Here is a 17,343-nt window from a genome sequence, read left to right as displayed (position 1 = left end):
TCTGTCTTTTCGCCAACGTTGCCATATCCGCGCCATCTTTATAATCGACGCGTGCGCTATCGGAGAGACTACACTCATTGCTGGTGATTTCAAATCATTAACTCTTACAATGTCTTCCAATTTACGATCCCATGCACATCCCTCTCGTCGCAGTGGAGTCACTTCACCTGATCCCCGGGATTGGGGAATTGGTGTGACATGTTATATACCGCGTCCGTTGCCCCGCTGGTTGACAGAGAGCACAAGTATTTTGGATCCCAGATTGGAAGAAGTTGATCCCGATCCAGATTTGCTATCTCTTTTGCGCCAATTTTTCGAGCGATATTATAATTTTAGGTCGGGATTCACTATCCGGTGGGACCCGGTGATGGCGCACCAATTGGCGGTCACCAATTCTTTGAGGAGGACGATTACTCTATCCTCTCTTCTACACCGAGGGGGTGATAGTAACGGTGTCCGGTATCCCCGTAAACCCCGAAGCCACACTATTAGGTCCGTGCTGCACGAAATTATTCATTGCTGGCTCTTTTATACCGGGAACTCCGAAGATGGGGGGTCGAGTCACCAAGCGGACTTCTGGTTCGAAATTGAGAAATTTAGGATTTTATATGGCATCGATATCGAGCCTGGCCAAAATTACTGGCGCAATATATACAATTAATGCTTTTTGTTTTTTTATTTATTTTTCTCAATTTCGAACAGTTTTCTGACATTCATTTTCTTTTATTTTTTCGCTGATTACAACCCCCCCTCTAAAGTAAAATTTATTTTAAAATTATACAAAATTTATTTCATTTGTTTTCTCCATTTTGATTTTTGTGCCTGTCGCACCCTTCATAGCGTAACTCAGTACTTATTATTTTGCTTTGGGCTATATATATAGTGCAAAACGGTGGCCAGTGTTCCGTAGGCAAACCAATGTGGTTTGAAAACGTCAGTAATTTTCAAGTTTTCTGTTAATATCCTTAAAAGCGATAAAAAATGATATGATATCGCGAATCCTCTTGAATATATGCTATTATTTTTATAATGTAATGGCCTGCAAAATGAAATAGAGAAAAACAAATGAAATAAATTTTGTATAATTTTAAAATAAATTTTACTTTAGAGGGGGGGTTGTAATCAGCGAAAAAATAAAAGAAAATGAATGTCAGAAAACTGTTCGAAATTGAGAAAAATAAATAAAAAAACAAAAAGCATTAATTGTATATATTGCGCCAGTAATTTTGGCCAGGCTCGATATCGATGCCATATAAAATCCTAAATTTCTCAATTTCGAACCAGAAGTCCGCTTGGTGACTCGACCCCCCATCTTCGGAGTTCCCGGTATAAAAGAGCCAGCAATGAATAATTTCGTGCAGCACGGACCTAATAGTGTGGCTTCGGGGTTTACGGGGATACCGGACCCCGTTACTATCACCCCCTCGGTGTAGAAGAGAGGATAGAGTAATCGTCCTCCTCAAAGAATTGGTGACCGCCAATTGGTGCGCCATCACCGGGTCCCACCGGATAGTGAATCCCGACCTAAAATTATAATATCGCTCGAAAAATTGGCGCAAAAGAGATAGCAAATCTGGATCGGGATCAACTTCTTCCAATCTGGGATCCAAAATACTTGTGCTCTCTGTCAACCAGCGGGGCAACGGACGCGGTATATAACATGTCACACCAATTCCCCAATCCCGGGGATCAGGTGAAGTGACTCCACTGCGACGAGAAGGATGTGCATGGGATCGTAAATTGGAAGACATTGTAAGAGTTAATGATTTGAAATCACCAGCAATGAGTGTAGTCTCTCCGATAGCGCACGCGTCGATTATAAAGATGGCGCGGATATGGCAACGTTGGCGAAAAGACAGAAAAGAAGGGGAGCTAATGAGATGAAGAAGACACGTGGTAATTATTGGGTGTGAGTGGCTGATAGCGACGGTTTGAGGGGAAGTTGTAGTTAGGCAAGAAAGGATTATTCGCGACCGTGCTGGCGATAGGTCAGAGTTTGGTTATTGAGAGAATAATAAATAGCAGTGTGATTGACCGTTCTGATTAAAAGGTGTTATGGATAATAGAAGAACACATATTTTATTTAAGGTCCTTACAACATCCTCAGAAATTTTCCTGAAGTAATCAGTAGGATCGAAACTAACACAGGAAAATAACAAATAGTATTTAGAACTATAAAAATGAAGTAAAGACACAAAAGTATGTTAAGGTGAAGAGAAGGAGGTAAATAAATCGATGTGATTTATTAGTATTAGTAATGCAGCTAAGCAAATCAACTAATGTATAATCGTGAGTCTTATTTCAAAATATTTTAGGAAGTCAATTTACGACAGAGAGACAGTTGGTTACAAAATCTCAAAGAAGGCAGACGTGTATGGACGGAGAGAAAATTGATACTATTAACGAAACGGAGTAAGGATTTGTAGTTCCCACTGATCCTTGGTCAGTCGAAAGAGAAACAATTACGGAGTGAAGTAAATGGTCACCACTGAAATTGAACAGTCGCCAAAGGGACAATTGTAACGAAAAGATACGAATCGAGGTGAATACAAATTAAACGAGTGAAGGTGATTATGCGAATCCGTAGTCGCGCGACGAATCATGTAACATGAATTATGTGATGATAGCTCAACTGTATGTAATGGAAACAGAATTAATAAAAAGGGTTTTTTATGCCGTTGACTTTTTCCCTTTAAAACATGTATTCATCAATTTTTTTTAGTAAACAAAAAATGGGAATGAGCTGAAGTTGAGGAATTTCCCTAGTTATATACCAGTAAATTATAACATAAAGTATATTATCTATAAAAGCGATGTAGTAGTCCTGATAAGTATATAATGAGAGGTTTCAAGCACTACGATAATGAGCTAAGGATAACCTTTCTATTGTTACTATATTTTGATACTATTGAAGTGAGGTGTTCTAAATTATTTTTTTATTATAGAAACAACTTAATTTTCTCGTATAGGAGGTTATTTATATACAGTTATAGCTCCTACATTTTTAAATGGATATAACAATAAAATTGTTATTCTATTTAATTATATTCTATTATTTTCTTCAACTATAAAATTATAGTAATTATTACTAAAGAAAATATTTTAATTCACAATAAACTGAATTGTGAAATAGGAAAAGTTATAAAACTGTGTGCTAATGTGGTTTGTTTCTTAATGGTACCTGCGCGCTATACATTTAATTCATATTTTGGTCCTATCTAATATTCAAGTTACAGTAAATATGGATTATCTTGATAATTATAATAATTTTAGTGTAACGTATGCATCACTTTTTACACGTAGAAAGATTTAAGAATTGAAGATTATTGATGCATAAAATACTATTAATTCAGAATCAGCTGCCAGTCACGCATCCTACCCTACATAATTAAATTCAAATAATCATATACGTATTAATTTTTCCTTGCACCATATAAATCTATTTTTTAAATATTATAATTACTCTGCATAAGAATAGTATTATTTACTTTTTTATAGGAGCCCAGAAATTTGCTACATTTACTTGAAGGAATTGTAATCATTATTTAGCTAATCTTTTTCATATTTGCATTGCTTGTTTTCATTTTTTCCGATCCTTTTACATAAAAACTTGAAAAACACTATATATTAGGCTAAAGGTTTTGTCTCACTAAAAATATGGAATTTTACGTTAGACCAGTGGAAGAAATGGAGCTGAGTTCATAGGTCAAGCGAAAAAAATAGACAGGACATACACAAATACGAATTATAATAATAATGAGACCAAGTTCACTGAAAAAGAAACATGTGATACTAAACGGAGAGAGATATGAGATATCACAAACTTTAAAAGGCCACTGCAAAAAAACTAAAAAAGATACAGGGATGATCGAGGGGGGGGGGGGGGGTTTTGAATGGTTTTACACCCCCTACAGGATGTGACTTTAAATAGCGTCCTACTGGATTGAGAAAATCGGAAATCAACATTGGAAAGGCCAAAAAAAAATGTTTACAACTAGGACCATGGGGGATACTTTAGATGATGCAAAAACCTACTTACCCTTACCCCCCCGCCCCCTCTTTTTCCGAAGGATTTCGGAGTTATACTACAATAACGTACAGGCGTATAGACCTTGGAACAAGGAGTAATTAATGTCAAATGATCTCTTTCCTCAAGGTCACCGTTTGGCCAGTAGAGGACAACGAGTGAGAACCAATCAGGAAACTTCACCTAAAGGACATGTAATTTACAAAGATGAAAAAGATAAGACAAAAATATGGAAGTTTCATAAGGATCTTCTCGAAGTTTTGACTTTGTAAAGGCATTCATCGGATAGGTATGCACGAGGCATTTCCTCGTCACTAAAAGAAAAATTGTCACGAACCCTCATGAAGACTACAATGTTAATTTCGTAATTTATTGTGTCACAAGAAAATGTGCTTAAAAATAAACTAACAAATTTTATAATATCCCGCATAAAAATGTTGAGTGTCGCTAAAAGTTTTGCGAGCCTATTTTGCGATACTATTATTGTAAAATGCAAAAAATCGATCACAATTTATTTAGTTATTTATTTATTTTCATATATTATCAATTATAAATATCGACTTATATTTATTAACTAATTTTAGTGCATGAAAAATTTGTTCCGCGGTAGGACTCGAACCTGGAACCGATTTTAATCTTACTTACAGCTGTCCGGCATTTAGTCCATTAAGCTAAACTTACATTTTTATTGAATATTGTTTTCGCGTATGCAGAAGCAATAGAAAAAAATATATCGTATAATTCAGGTTAAATAAACAAGCCTGTGTCAAACAACTTCTAGGTTAGCCGAATCGACCAAATGTGAGGGGGCTGCGCATGAGATTAACATCGGTTCCAGGTTCGAGTCCCATCGCAGAAGAAACTTTTATTCACTAAAATTTATTAATAAATATAAGTCGATAATTATAATAAATAATATATGTAAGTAAATAAATAAAGAAAAATAAATTGTTCTTTTTTTGCATTTTAAAATAATATTATCGTATAAAAGGCTCGCGAAGTATTGAGTTTTAACAAACGCGACCCCATCCTGCGATACTGCCTCCAAGATGTCGTGAGGGACTCGCAAATCTTATTGCGATCCTCAAAAATTTTACACGAGTATCTTTAAAATGTTGCCCAAAATATCAGAATGACGGTAGATTTCAATTGTTTGGTTCAGGTCCTCATAATTGTTAATTTCGCGCATATGTGTTCCCAGAGCTAACAGCTGGACTATACTTTGTACACAGTGATTTCGGTTACCACATTTTAGATTAAAATGGGTATATGTATGGGTAATAGGAATCATAAATCTTTTGTTTATGTATTGCTCTTCACCTGTATATGCTCTTTGCTACACTTTTATTAGTGCTGTCAGAATACAGACGCGATACCTGTATTTTGATATTGATGTTATAATCTGTACATTTAACCATCCTGCTTGAGGTATATTAATTTAGATAAACAATCAGACAATGTAAGGATTAATTCAATTAGTTTTGTGTAAACAGTTTACCCGTCAACATGTCGTGGTCCAACGATTTAATTACCGAGTTTCTAAATCTTTATGAGCAAGAACCAGTTATTTGGGATCCAAGAAACGAGGACCATAAAAATCGTAATTTGGTCTACGATGCTTGGCTGAGGATCAAGCAAAATTTCAGCCTGAATTGCTCCGTCACAGAGCTAAAAAAGAAAAAGGAGGCGTTGATGGGTACGTTCCGGAAACTGCATGCGAAAGTGAAAGAAAGCACTAAGACGGGAAGTGGAACTGCAGAGACTTTTAAGCCAGATTGGTTTGCATATGAGCAAATGGCAAAATTTTTGCATTCCGTATATTGTCCTAGAACAACGATAAGTTCAGAGGTAAATAATATCACTCATTATCGTAAATCGTACATTTATAATTTTGGAGGATTTCCCTATTGAAGAAAGACGGATATAAATTTGGACATTCATTCTAAATAATTTCCTTTTTCCTTATATGTATAAAATAAATGTATTTTAAATATTTATAAGAAAATTACCGACCTTACAGAAATCTACATTATCGACAGTACAGAAGTATTTTGAAGCTTATGGATTTCATTTATTGATAGATTTAAAAATTGTCCATGATTTTTCGCAACATCACCTTCATTTGTAAAAACTAGTCGCAGTAGTTGTCTTACAATTTCTTATACTAATTGAAAGTATTTTTCCACATTCTTTAAATACTGTTTTAATTCATTATTATGGTTACATTTTTAACAATAATAATCATTTGTTTATCGGCGATCTAGGAGTCTAATCAATTTTTATACAATATAGTGAAAATCCATAAATATTAATCCAATTTTTATGATACATTAACATGCAATTAATTGGCTGTATAGAGGCCTCGTCAATTAATAAAATATAATAATAAGTTATTTATCGGCTGTATAAGGGTCTCGTCAATTAATAAAATACAAGAATAAGTTATTTATCGGCTGTATAAGGGCCTCGTCAATTAAAAAAATACAAGAATAAGTTATTTATCGGCTGTATAAGGGCCTCGTCAATTAATAAAATACAAGAATAAGTTATTTATCGACTGTATACAGGGTTAGCCAGATAAAACGGCTCAGAGATCATGGATATGAAATGCTGTTTAACTTCGTAACTATAAGAGATTGCAATTTTTCTTATCAGACCTTTTTGAACGCTAATCAAAAGACGCTTCAAAAAGGTTTTATAGCAAAAATTGCTATCTCTTATAGTTACAAAGTTAAACAGCATTTTATGTCCATGGTCTCAGCCGTTTTATCTGGCTAACCCTGTAGAGGCCTCGTCATTTAATGAAATACATGAACTAACAAAATAAATAAATAATGATAAGAAATTAGCATTCGTTCTGCCAGGGTAACACGTCAATTGTTTTAAAGTAGTTTGCAAACCTATCTCTAATATTGGAGGCCTCGACACCTGGTCTTCTAGCTACTCTTCTAAATGGTAGCATTGAGGTGGATTCGTTATCATTATTACGCCACGATCCAGATTGTAATTCACCATTTTCCTCAGAGTCGAATGTTCCATTTGGTGCATAAAAATATCTTGAAGTTTCACTTCTTTTTAAAAAATTGTGTAGCAATGTGCAGCACATAACAATATTTGTGGTCTTGTGTGGCGATAAGAGAATAGGTTTTCTTAAAACTCTGAAAACGCTTGATAGAATGCCGAAAGCATTTTCCACAATCCGACGAGCACGAGATAGCCGGTAGTTAAAAATTCTCTCCTTACTTCCCTTATTATGAATCCCAGAATAAGGTTTCATAAGATTATTTGATAAGGGAAACGCGTCATCTCCAACAAAAACATAAGGAATAGGCTCATCCTTGTTTGGTAACGTATTATCTGACGGAAGATGCAACTCATTTTTAAACAATTTTTTAAAAAACGACGAATTCCTAAATACACCTCCGTCACTTATTCGTCCTTGACATCCTACATCTACATAAATAAAAGAATAATTAGCATCTACTACAGCTAATAGTACGATACTAAAAGTTCCTTTATAATTGTAGAATTCTGATCCGCTATGGTCTGGACTTTTAATTACTATATGCTTCCCATCTATGGCACCAAGACAATGTGGGTAGTTCCATTTGTTTTGGAAATCATTTGCCGTATTCATCCACTCGTTTGCTCGTGTAGGTAACTGAAACAAAATAAATGTTACATACGGGAATTTCCATTATCTTCGACCAAATCGTGCACAATGCCCCTCAAGTTAGCCAAAAGTTGCAGCCACAAGTTGGGAAAAAAATCGAAAATTAAGCAAATTGAGTAAAAAAAATGTTTTATTAATTATCAACCAGTGTAAACACCTGCCGTTACTATAATAAATATTTATTAATCCAAATAATCACACAAAAAAAATTAAAGAAGGAAGTTAAATACCTACTCTTATAACAAATTTTTAACATACTAGTGAATTTTTCTAATTTCTTTCAACCACAAAGCTTCAAAAGCAATAAAATTCTGACTAGAATAGTATTAATTTCATGAGGGAGCAAGATCCCCTAAATGTTTATTAAATCTTAACGATGTCGGTGAAAAACGTGGGTTCGCAGATGCATTTCTGCCAATGTTCTTTATAGAAATCATTAAGCGGATCTTGCTCCCTCATGAAATTTGCATTATTCTCTTCAGAATTTAATTGCTTTTAAAGCTGCGTAGTAAAAAAAAATTAGAAAAATTCACTGGTATGTTAAAAATTTTGTATAAGAGTTGGTATTTGACTTCCTGGTTTAATTTGTTTTTTTTGTGATTATTCGGTTAAATAAATGTTTACTATAGTAGTGACAGTTGTTTGCATTAGTTTATAATTAACAAAAAAATTGGTTTACTCAATTTGCTGCATCTTCGATTTTTGACCAACTTGTGGCTAACTTCAGTGTCATTAAATTGTTGTGTATAGGTTTGAGATTAATTTATGAAACTGACGTTATGTCATTATTACAGGATAATGAAGGTCAGCTTGAAGAGGATGATAGTGAGTTCATAGACGAACCTAATCCTATAATGCATGAGAATAGTCCAAGCATTTCCAATTCTCAACAGCAAAATCGGAATAATCCTTCGTCTAAGAAGCGTAAGCTTTCAAAAAGCGCAGAAAGAGAGAAACGGATGGACGAAGCTTACGCAGTATTAAAAAGTATCCAAGAAAAGCCAGAGGAAGACGAATGCTCATTATTCTCAGAACTACTATGCCGAAAACTGAGAGCATTAGACCAAAATAAGCGCGAGCTTGCTATGCACGAGATCGATTGCTTGATGTTTCGAATGAGACAGGAGCAATTGCTCATATTACCATCGCAAGCAATGCATTAAACGACACATTTTCTTCCCCCTCAATCATCTCAAACATCTTTTTCATCCGTTCATTATCAGCCTCATACATCGTCAACATTGCCATCTTCTTCTGCTTTTTATTCACAACATTCACCAGATCCCTCACCTCCTGAACCTCATAGCCACGTATCAACCTCTTATCAGTTTTCTCCTTCATTATCTCCACATTTTCCATCCACTTCTCATCAGGTCTCTCATCTATTGCCTCAACAAACTCAATCATTTTCTCAACCGTTCACTCACCCATTCTCACAACAAACTCCATTTTCTTCTTATCCCAACTTTCAACCCTTATCATCACAGTTTCCATCTTCCTCTAGTCTTTCCTCAGAATCCTTTCCTCCATTAAATCCTACTTCTATTCCAAACCCTCAAACTTCTCCTCAAAATTTCCCAGAACCAAATAATCCTCATAACATATAAACTCTATTTAAAATCATTTTATGCATTCGTTTCTCTTCTTTCTATCTTTTATAATGTTAAAACCTATATTGAAATAACTTTTTGTATCTTTTCAATTTTAATATAAACACATTTAAAGCTTAATTACCTTTATTTCTTCTTTTAAACTATCAATTAGTGCACTGCAAACCTCATCCACGCACTTTGACACGGACTGTGGTGATATTTTAAAAAGGTAAGACAAGCTGGCATAGCTGTCTCCAGTAGCCAAAAATCGTAAAGCTACTGCTAGCCTTTCCTTTACTGGAATACATTTCCTCATGTTAGTATCTTGTTTTGCTATTATATGTCCAATTTTATTAATTAAAAATTCGAAGTCTGTTTCTGACATTCGACAAAAATTGGAAAAAGCACCAGAAGGCTCCCTACTGAAATTTTCCAGCATATTAGTCGCACTGTATCTGCAATAGATCATTAAAACACATAAGAGAAACTCTTCTGAAAAACACATCTGTTTATGAAGTTGAAGCTAGCAGACCAAAGGTAGCAGACCAAACAGCGACAGGATGAGAACCACTGCTATTTCAACATGTCAATAATTTTAGAAAATTTAATTTTTACTGTCTCAAAAAAATTAATGTATTTTGTTCTACTTAAAAAACTTTATCTTTTCATAACAATCTCATCTTTTTAACAAATTTCCCTGATTCCACAATAAACATTTATTCGTGAGAAGGTGTACTTGAGGAGGTATTCGAACATCACAAAAATTGCGCTCTTGTATTTTTTTTCCGCACCGAATGAATTGCTGCTACCTTATGCGGATTAGTTTATTCACTTGGACATCAAAAATCATTCCTTTTGATACAACTTTCATCTGTTTAAAAAATTTTACTGATACTTCAATAGGGATTTATTCGTTGATGTACTTTTAAACCGTTCACTTATATAAATCGTAATCGAATGAGCTCCAACAAATTGACGTTCGTACAATATGATGTAATTATTTACATTTTTATCTCACATTTTAAGTTTAAGTAGGTTGTAGCACAGTAATTCATACTGTTCTCCTGAGATACTCATTCAATTCAAATAACAACAGAATGCTGTTGTACAATGAATAATTAATTATGAAACATTTAAGAAATAGTTGAAAGACAATAAAATGTACAATATTTAATAAGAATATGTTGAATTAATTGCAATTATGTAATCTACATTTATATTCTTTCTACCGTTATTTTTAAATTTGTTTAATTTGAATTTTTTGCTTCACTTCATTTTATTAAAGTTATTTTTACTGGTTGAAATGCTCTCCATAAAGCAGGAAATAATAATTTTTTATTTAACTTATAGTAAATAGAAACAGTTTAAACAGTTAACGTATCATTTACTTCTTTCAATTCTTATTTTAATAAAGAAAGAATTAATGAACACAATCAACATAGTTTTATGTCCATTAGGTGAAGTTTCCTGATTGGTTCTCACTCGTTGTCCTCTACTGGCCAAACGGTGACCTTGAGGAAAGAGATCATTTGACATTAATTACTCCTTGATCCAAGGTCTATACGCCTGTACGTTATTGTAGTATAACTCCGAAATCTTTTGGAAAAAGGGGGGGCGGGGGGGGGGGGTAAGAGTAAGTAGCTTTTCGCACCACCTAAAGTATCCCCCATGGTCCTAATTTGTAACATTTTTTTTAGGCCTTTTAAATGTTGATTTTCGGTCTTCTAAATCGATTATTGTTCTTCTTATGTATACACGTTGGAGAACATTTAATACCATTACAAACTACCCCTCGGTTACCCTCCTATCTATTTTACTTTGTTTTCGGTAACCTTTTAACCCGGCAATAGGCGCGTGGTTTTTTTTACATATAGATAGGCGCGTGGGGTGCCACGGACACACCATTTGTTTTTCATTGCTTGACATAAAATATTTATAAATACACATTTATTTTTCAATAAATATCACCTATGCGATGTTCCCTTTGGTATAAAATAGCAATTGCATTTCTTTACGTTATTTGTATTAATTAAACGCTAATATTTGTAAGTGACTGCAAAAATTTTTCGCTACGTTACCGATAGATTTCTATTTTCGGAATGCTCTGGACAACCCGCGCGCCCATTGCCGGGTCAACGTTAATGATCTCTAATATCCCCCTCTGTTTAGTATAAAACGTTTGTTTTAAGGTGGCTTTGGAATTATTATTGTTTTAACTTGTTCCGTCTGCTTTCTTGGTTACCTGAGAACTCAACTCTGTTTTTCATAGTGACCATTAAATGTTAAACATGCTCATTTTAATTCATTGCTTCTTAAAGAGTGTAAAAAATCAGATTATGATGATATTATCATCTGCATATAGAAGCTAAGAGGATTGTCAACCCATTTTGCATTTTGCCTAAATTTGGAAATCTATCTGAGAGGTGAATTTGTATGGGGATTGAGAAGTGGAACTATCAAGAAGCAATTAATTAAAATGAGCATCTTTAGCATCCAGTGGCCACTAGGAAAAATGGAACTGACTTCTGAGGTAACTAATAAGACAGGCAGAATGAGTTAGAATAATAATAATATCAAGGTCACCTTAAAACAAACGTTTTATACTAAACAGAGGGAGATATTAGAGATCATTAACGTTGAGAGGTTACCAAAAACAAACTAAAATAGATAGGAGGGTGATCGAGGGGTGGTTTTTAATGGTTTTAAATGTTCTCCAACATGTATACATAACAAGAACGATAATCAATTTAGAAGACCGAAAATCAACATTTAAAAGGCCTAAAAAAAATGTTAAAAATTAGGACCATGGGGGATACTTTCTGTGGTGCGAAAAGCTACTTACCCTTACCCCCCACCCCCCCCCCCCCCCCCCCGCCCCCCCTTTTTCCGAAAGATTTCGGAGTTATACTACAATAACGTACAGGCGTATAGACCTTGGACAAGGAGTAATTAATGTCAAATGATCTCTTTCCTCAAGGTCACCGTTAGGGCAGTAGAGGACAAAGAGCGAGAACCAATCAGGAAACTTCACCTAATGGGTACGTAATTGACAAAGGAGAACGAAGGAAAACCTAAATTTGAAAGTTATATGGTCCTTATCGGGGTAATATTGCCCATCTAAGGGTAAACGCGAGATAGATAGCATTTCCTCATCAATGAAAAAATAAATAAGGCTGTCACGATCACTCAAGAATATTATTACGCGCTGTTTTCACTATCTAATGGTGTAGAAGATAGTATGGTTGAAATAAATGAAATAAATATTTCTGCCATCCGAAAATTGGTGCCGAAATTTTGAGAATGTCACAAAACCTAGTTTTCTGATGCAAGTTCCCTTCATTGTTTAAAAAAGGGCATTAAGGCTGTCAAGAACATACAGCAGTTTTTCCTTATTGTTGTTACTTTTAATAATAAAAGATGTATATTTTTTGCTTCGTTTAATATTTTTTACAGGAATATGTTTAAATCAATTTCTTTTTAATTATACATTTCTAAATAATCTTATTTCAATTATTCATTTCCTTGTTCGGACTGACATTTCATTCATATTGCCTGAAAGGCTTCAGAAAATTTGTAATATTTTACAAAATTTGCACACAACCTATAATGCTCGCATTTCTCGTCTTTATGGACATAATAAGGTTTTTTTATTTTGTGTAATTATGAAAAATTAAATAGTTTTCACTTAATTGGATAATGTGATTTTATATAATAATCTAGATGTTTTGTTAGTTTTGTGAGGCAAAGGATAGCCTAGAAGAAGCGCGAGAAAGAGGTCCGATAATAATATATCGCTCCTTCTCGCTCTTAGTATACCGAAGCTGACCGCATTCTGCCAAAGGAGGCCGACCGCACCGCACATACGTTCTAATATTCGGGGAGAATTAGCATTTGAATTTCCACTTCATGCCATAGAGAATTATATTTTTCTAATCTGTAGTTTAGAATGATCTTGACGAGCTCCTAAAGTCTCTAATACGAAGGAGGTCGGGAAGGTCATTATTATTGCAAAAAAGATTGAAAATCGCGTTTCTTCCTAGTTTCTCTTAAATAACTCAATTACTATTGATCAAATCAAAAAATGTTTCAAATGAAAGTTGTTCCCAATTAAATTTCGAATAAGATAGGTGGGTTTTTAAAAATAAATTTTTTTTTTGTTATTTCTAAAATTGTTAGTGAAGTGCAGGAAGTGGAAAAAAGTTTAAACTGTGAAAATGTATACAAAAAATGGTTGATCGCTACTGAATGTTCACTAAAAGGTGTCTTTTACTTAGTAGAATATACTGTCTAGGCCATTTTTTCAAATCTCAAAATGGCGGCCTATTGCAAAATTGTTTATGTCAAAACTTCAAGTAGCTGCCAATTTTTTCCTGGCGGTCATAAATTAATGAAACCAATTGCAATCGATTGGTATTAACGTTATTAACAAACAGTAAAAAGGGCATATTTTTAAATAATAAAAAAAACATTTTTTAACTGAAAAAAACCGTGGCTACGGTCTGTATTTGAGTAAATATTGAATTTTAACGGTTGCAATAAAATCTATTGCAATGTTTATAAAAAACCATGAATTTTGAAAGAAAAATCATGACGGTCGGACCAATAGCAGCCGAGATCATTAACTTTTAATGAATCAATTATTACGTAAAAGCTATTTGACTTCTGAACGTGAAATTTGGCACAGTTGTAGTAAACATATCACCCTATCACTTAAATTTTGTTCTGCATCTACGGACAATTTGATATGGTTTGAGACTAAAAAGAATCTGTTGAAAATTGCGCGCCTGGCGTTGGCAATCTGCTCGCTGCGTAGCGCGGTGGTGGGGGTAGTGGATCGGCAGTGCAAAGAGGCGCGCTGGAGACAGAAAATACTCTTAATTGTAAAAATGATTTCTAGACAACCAAAGGTCGTACGACGATGAAATTCTTTTTCATTTTACGTGATTAAATTTATAGATTATATTCTTGCATTAGAAAACAATAAGTTTTAATTTTTCGGTTAGTTATGCAGTTTAAGCGATTGATTGAGTACTCTTATTAAATTCTTATGTCAATAATTATAAAGTTAAGAGGAAATGACGTAAAATAAAAAAAAAAATTCATCGTCGCGCAACCATTGGTTGTCTAAAAATTATTTTTATAATTAAGAGTAATCTGTCGCCAGCACGCCTCTTTCCACTGCTGCTCCGCTACCCCCACCACAGCGCCTCGCAGCGAGCAGATCGCCAATGCCGGGCGCGCAATTTTCAACAGATTGTTTTTAGTCTCAAACCATATCAAATTGTCCGTAGATGCAGAAAAAAATTTAGGTGATAGGGTGATATGTTTACTACAACTGTGCCAAATTTCACGTTCAAAAGTCAAATAGCTTTCACGTAATAATTGATTCATTAAAAGTTAATGATCTCGGCTGCTATTGGTCCGATCGTCATGATTTTTCTTTTAAAATTCATGGTTTTTTATAAACAATGCAATAGATTTTATTGCAATCGTTAAAATTCAATATTTACTCAAATACAGACCGTAGCAACGGGTTTTTCAGTTAAAAAAAGTTTTGTTTATTATTTCAAAATATGCCCTTTTTACTGTTTGTTAATAACGTTAATACCAATCGATTGCAATTGGTTTCATTAATTTATGATCGCCAGGAAAAAATTGTCAGCTACTTGAAGTTTTGACATAAACAATTTTGCAATAGGCCGCCATTTTGAGATTTGAAGAAATGGCCTATACAATATATTCTACTAACTAAAAGACACCTTTTAGTGAACTTTTAGTAGCGATCAACCATTTTTTGTATACATTCTCACAGTTTAAACTTTTTTCCACTTCCTGCACTTCACTAACGATTTTACTAATAACAAAATACAATTGATTTTTTAAAACTCACCTATCTTATTCGAAATTTAATTGGGAAACAACTTTCATTTGAAATATTTTTTGATTTGATCAATAGTAATCGAGTTATTTAACCCATTAACGTCCAAAATGTCAAAAATTTCTTGCACGTTTTCAAAGTGATTTTTTGCTATGTAATTGGCGTTGAAAAAATTCTTGAACCACATATTCTGATGTAAAATTGCATGCTCTTTCAGAATCCGTTGCCAGAATCATGATAAACCTCACAGGAAAAGAGATATGCTCGATTGAAACATAAAAAACACCTAAATTTTCGAAAAAAAAAATTTTTAGGATTTTTTATCGAAGTGTTACGGTGAAGATATCACCTTGCGACCGTGATCAAAGGTGATCATGGGAGTTGAAGTTTAACAGGGAATTTTTTTGTTGACCTTGAACCATCGCTTCTTTACAAAATGGCGGAAAAAACGAATTTTTTTTTTCCAATCTTCATCAACTTTTTTCTCGAAATCTATGGTCTTTAGAAAAAAATTCATAAAAACAAAAATGCCTTAGAATCGCTCGAGGAACATTCTCCAATTTTTTCAGAATTTTTTGAGACTTTTTTGAAAATTCCATTTCACAAGTTTCCCGGAAAATCAAAAATTGTCTCAAAAAATTCTGAAATAATTTGAGAATGTTCCTCGAGCGATTCTAAGGCATTTTTGTTTTTATGAATTTTTTTCTAAAGACCATAGATTTCGAGAAAAAAGTTGATGAAGATTGGAAAAAAAAAATTCGTTTTTTCCGCCATTTTGTAAAGAAGCGATGGTTCAAGGTCAACAAAAAAATTCCCTGTTAAACTTCAACTCCCATGATCACCTTTGATCACGGTCGCAAGGTGATATCTTCACCGTAACACTTCGATAAAAAATCCTAAAAATTTTTTTTCGAAAATTTAGGTGTTTTTTATGTTTCAATCGAGCATATCTCTTTTCCTGTGAGTTTTATCATGAGTCTGGCAACGGATTCTGAAAGAGCATGCAATTTTACAACAGAATATGTGGTTCAAGAATTTTTTCAACGCCAATTACATAGGAAAAAATCACTTTGAAAACGTGCAAGAAATTTTGACATTTTGGACGTTAATGGGTTAAGAGAAACTAGGAAGAAACGCGATTTTCAATCTTTTTTTGCAATAATAATGACCTTCCCGACCTCCTTCGTATTAGAGACTTTAGGAGCTCATGAAGGTCGTTCTAAACTACAGTTTAAAAAAATAAAATTCTCTATTGCACGAAGTGGAAAAAGTGCAATATTTTTGTGCCCTGACTCCCCGACTTTAAAGCAATGGTACGCACGATCAACGAGTAGGGACAAGAGTGGGGGCCTCACAGATACGCGACGGTTTAGTGAGAGTTTCGAAGTGGTATAGAGTTCGGTAGGGATAGGAATTTCCTTTGAATTACCATCTCTGCCGGGTTCTCATTCTGTCGCTGTTTGATCTACTAGTTTCAGCTTTATAGAAAAATAGGGGTAGTAGGAAATTGAATAAAAAGCTGTTATCGGTCGATCCGTACTTATTACAATTTCAATTTTTCACCTACATTACGGCCAAGTCATTTGAATTCGGAGTGATAAATATAAAAATAAATTTCAAATTTTAAACGTTACGTTGTGCGAGTTTTGTTGTGCGATGATATCCACCAACGTTTTCTTTTTTTCTCCGGAACTTCATCTTCGGCATCGGCAGTAAACAAAACGTAACATGCTGCTGCTACTCCTGTGTCACGTTCTCGTCGTTTGGACATTTTTCTTTCTATTTAAAATTAACAAAGGATTCTCTGATCGGAGTCAACGGAGACGCGTGACATATAATATACTTTTGCGGTATGAAACCGGCCAGTAGAGATGTCAGAAATCAAACTATAACCAAACACAATCATAATTTCATGTAGATGTGTTCACTGGACTATCAGCTGGTTATAGCTTGTATACAATGATATCAGTTATGAGATTTTAGACCAAAACAGGTGTATGTGTGGGTAGTGGAATCATAAATCTTTTGTTTATGTATTCTCCTTCACCTAACTATGTTCTTTGCTACACTTTTATTTCTGTTGTTAGAATACAGACGCTCAAATCCCCAAGTATGGTCCCCTAACCTATACAACAGTATGGGTTAAAATACAGTAGAGGACTCTAAACATTTG

General features: G+C 34.2%; 1 protein-coding gene across 1 annotated transcript; it reads right to left on the bottom strand.

The window, feature by feature from the left end:
* Positions 1 to 6,872: 6,872 nt before the first annotated feature.
* Positions 6,873 to 9,677, bottom strand: LOC136784960 (uncharacterized). The gene is made up of 3 exons (XM_066745920.1): positions 9,435 to 9,677; positions 8,844 to 9,098; positions 6,873 to 7,688 (listed from the first exon to the last, which is right to left on the bottom strand). The coding sequence occupies exons 1-3, from the start codon at positions 9,675 to 9,677 to the stop codon at positions 6,873 to 6,875; spliced, it is 1,314 nt and encodes a 437-aa protein (XP_066602017.1).
* Positions 9,678 to 17,343: the final 7,666 nt, after the last annotated feature.

The sequence above is a fragment of the Prorops nasuta genome, unplaced genomic scaffold (assembly GCF_024137725.1).
Source record: "Prorops nasuta isolate Cenicafe-Biocafe unplaced genomic scaffold, Cenicafe_Pnas_1.2 PNAS00107, whole genome shotgun sequence".
NCBI lineage: Eukaryota > Metazoa > Arthropoda > Insecta > Hymenoptera > Bethylidae > Prorops > Prorops nasuta.
This window is presented reverse-complemented; position numbering and strand designations above follow the sequence as displayed.

What these genes read in the sequence shown, in the direction of transcription:
- LOC136784960 (XM_066745920.1), bottom strand. Translation starts at nt 9,677, where the DNA reads ATGTCAGAAACAGACTTCGAATTTTTAATTAATAAAATTGGACATATA. An exon ending in GTTTAAAAGAAGAAATAAAG is followed by an intron (nt 9,099 to 9,434) that starts GTAATTAAGCTT and finishes AAAATGATTGAG; the next exon opens with TTTGTTGAGGCAATAGATGA. An exon ending in TTAATGCATTGCTTGCGATG is followed by an intron (nt 7,689 to 8,843) that starts GTAATATGAGCA and finishes ATTTTGTTTCAG; the next exon opens with TTACCTACACGAGCAAACGA.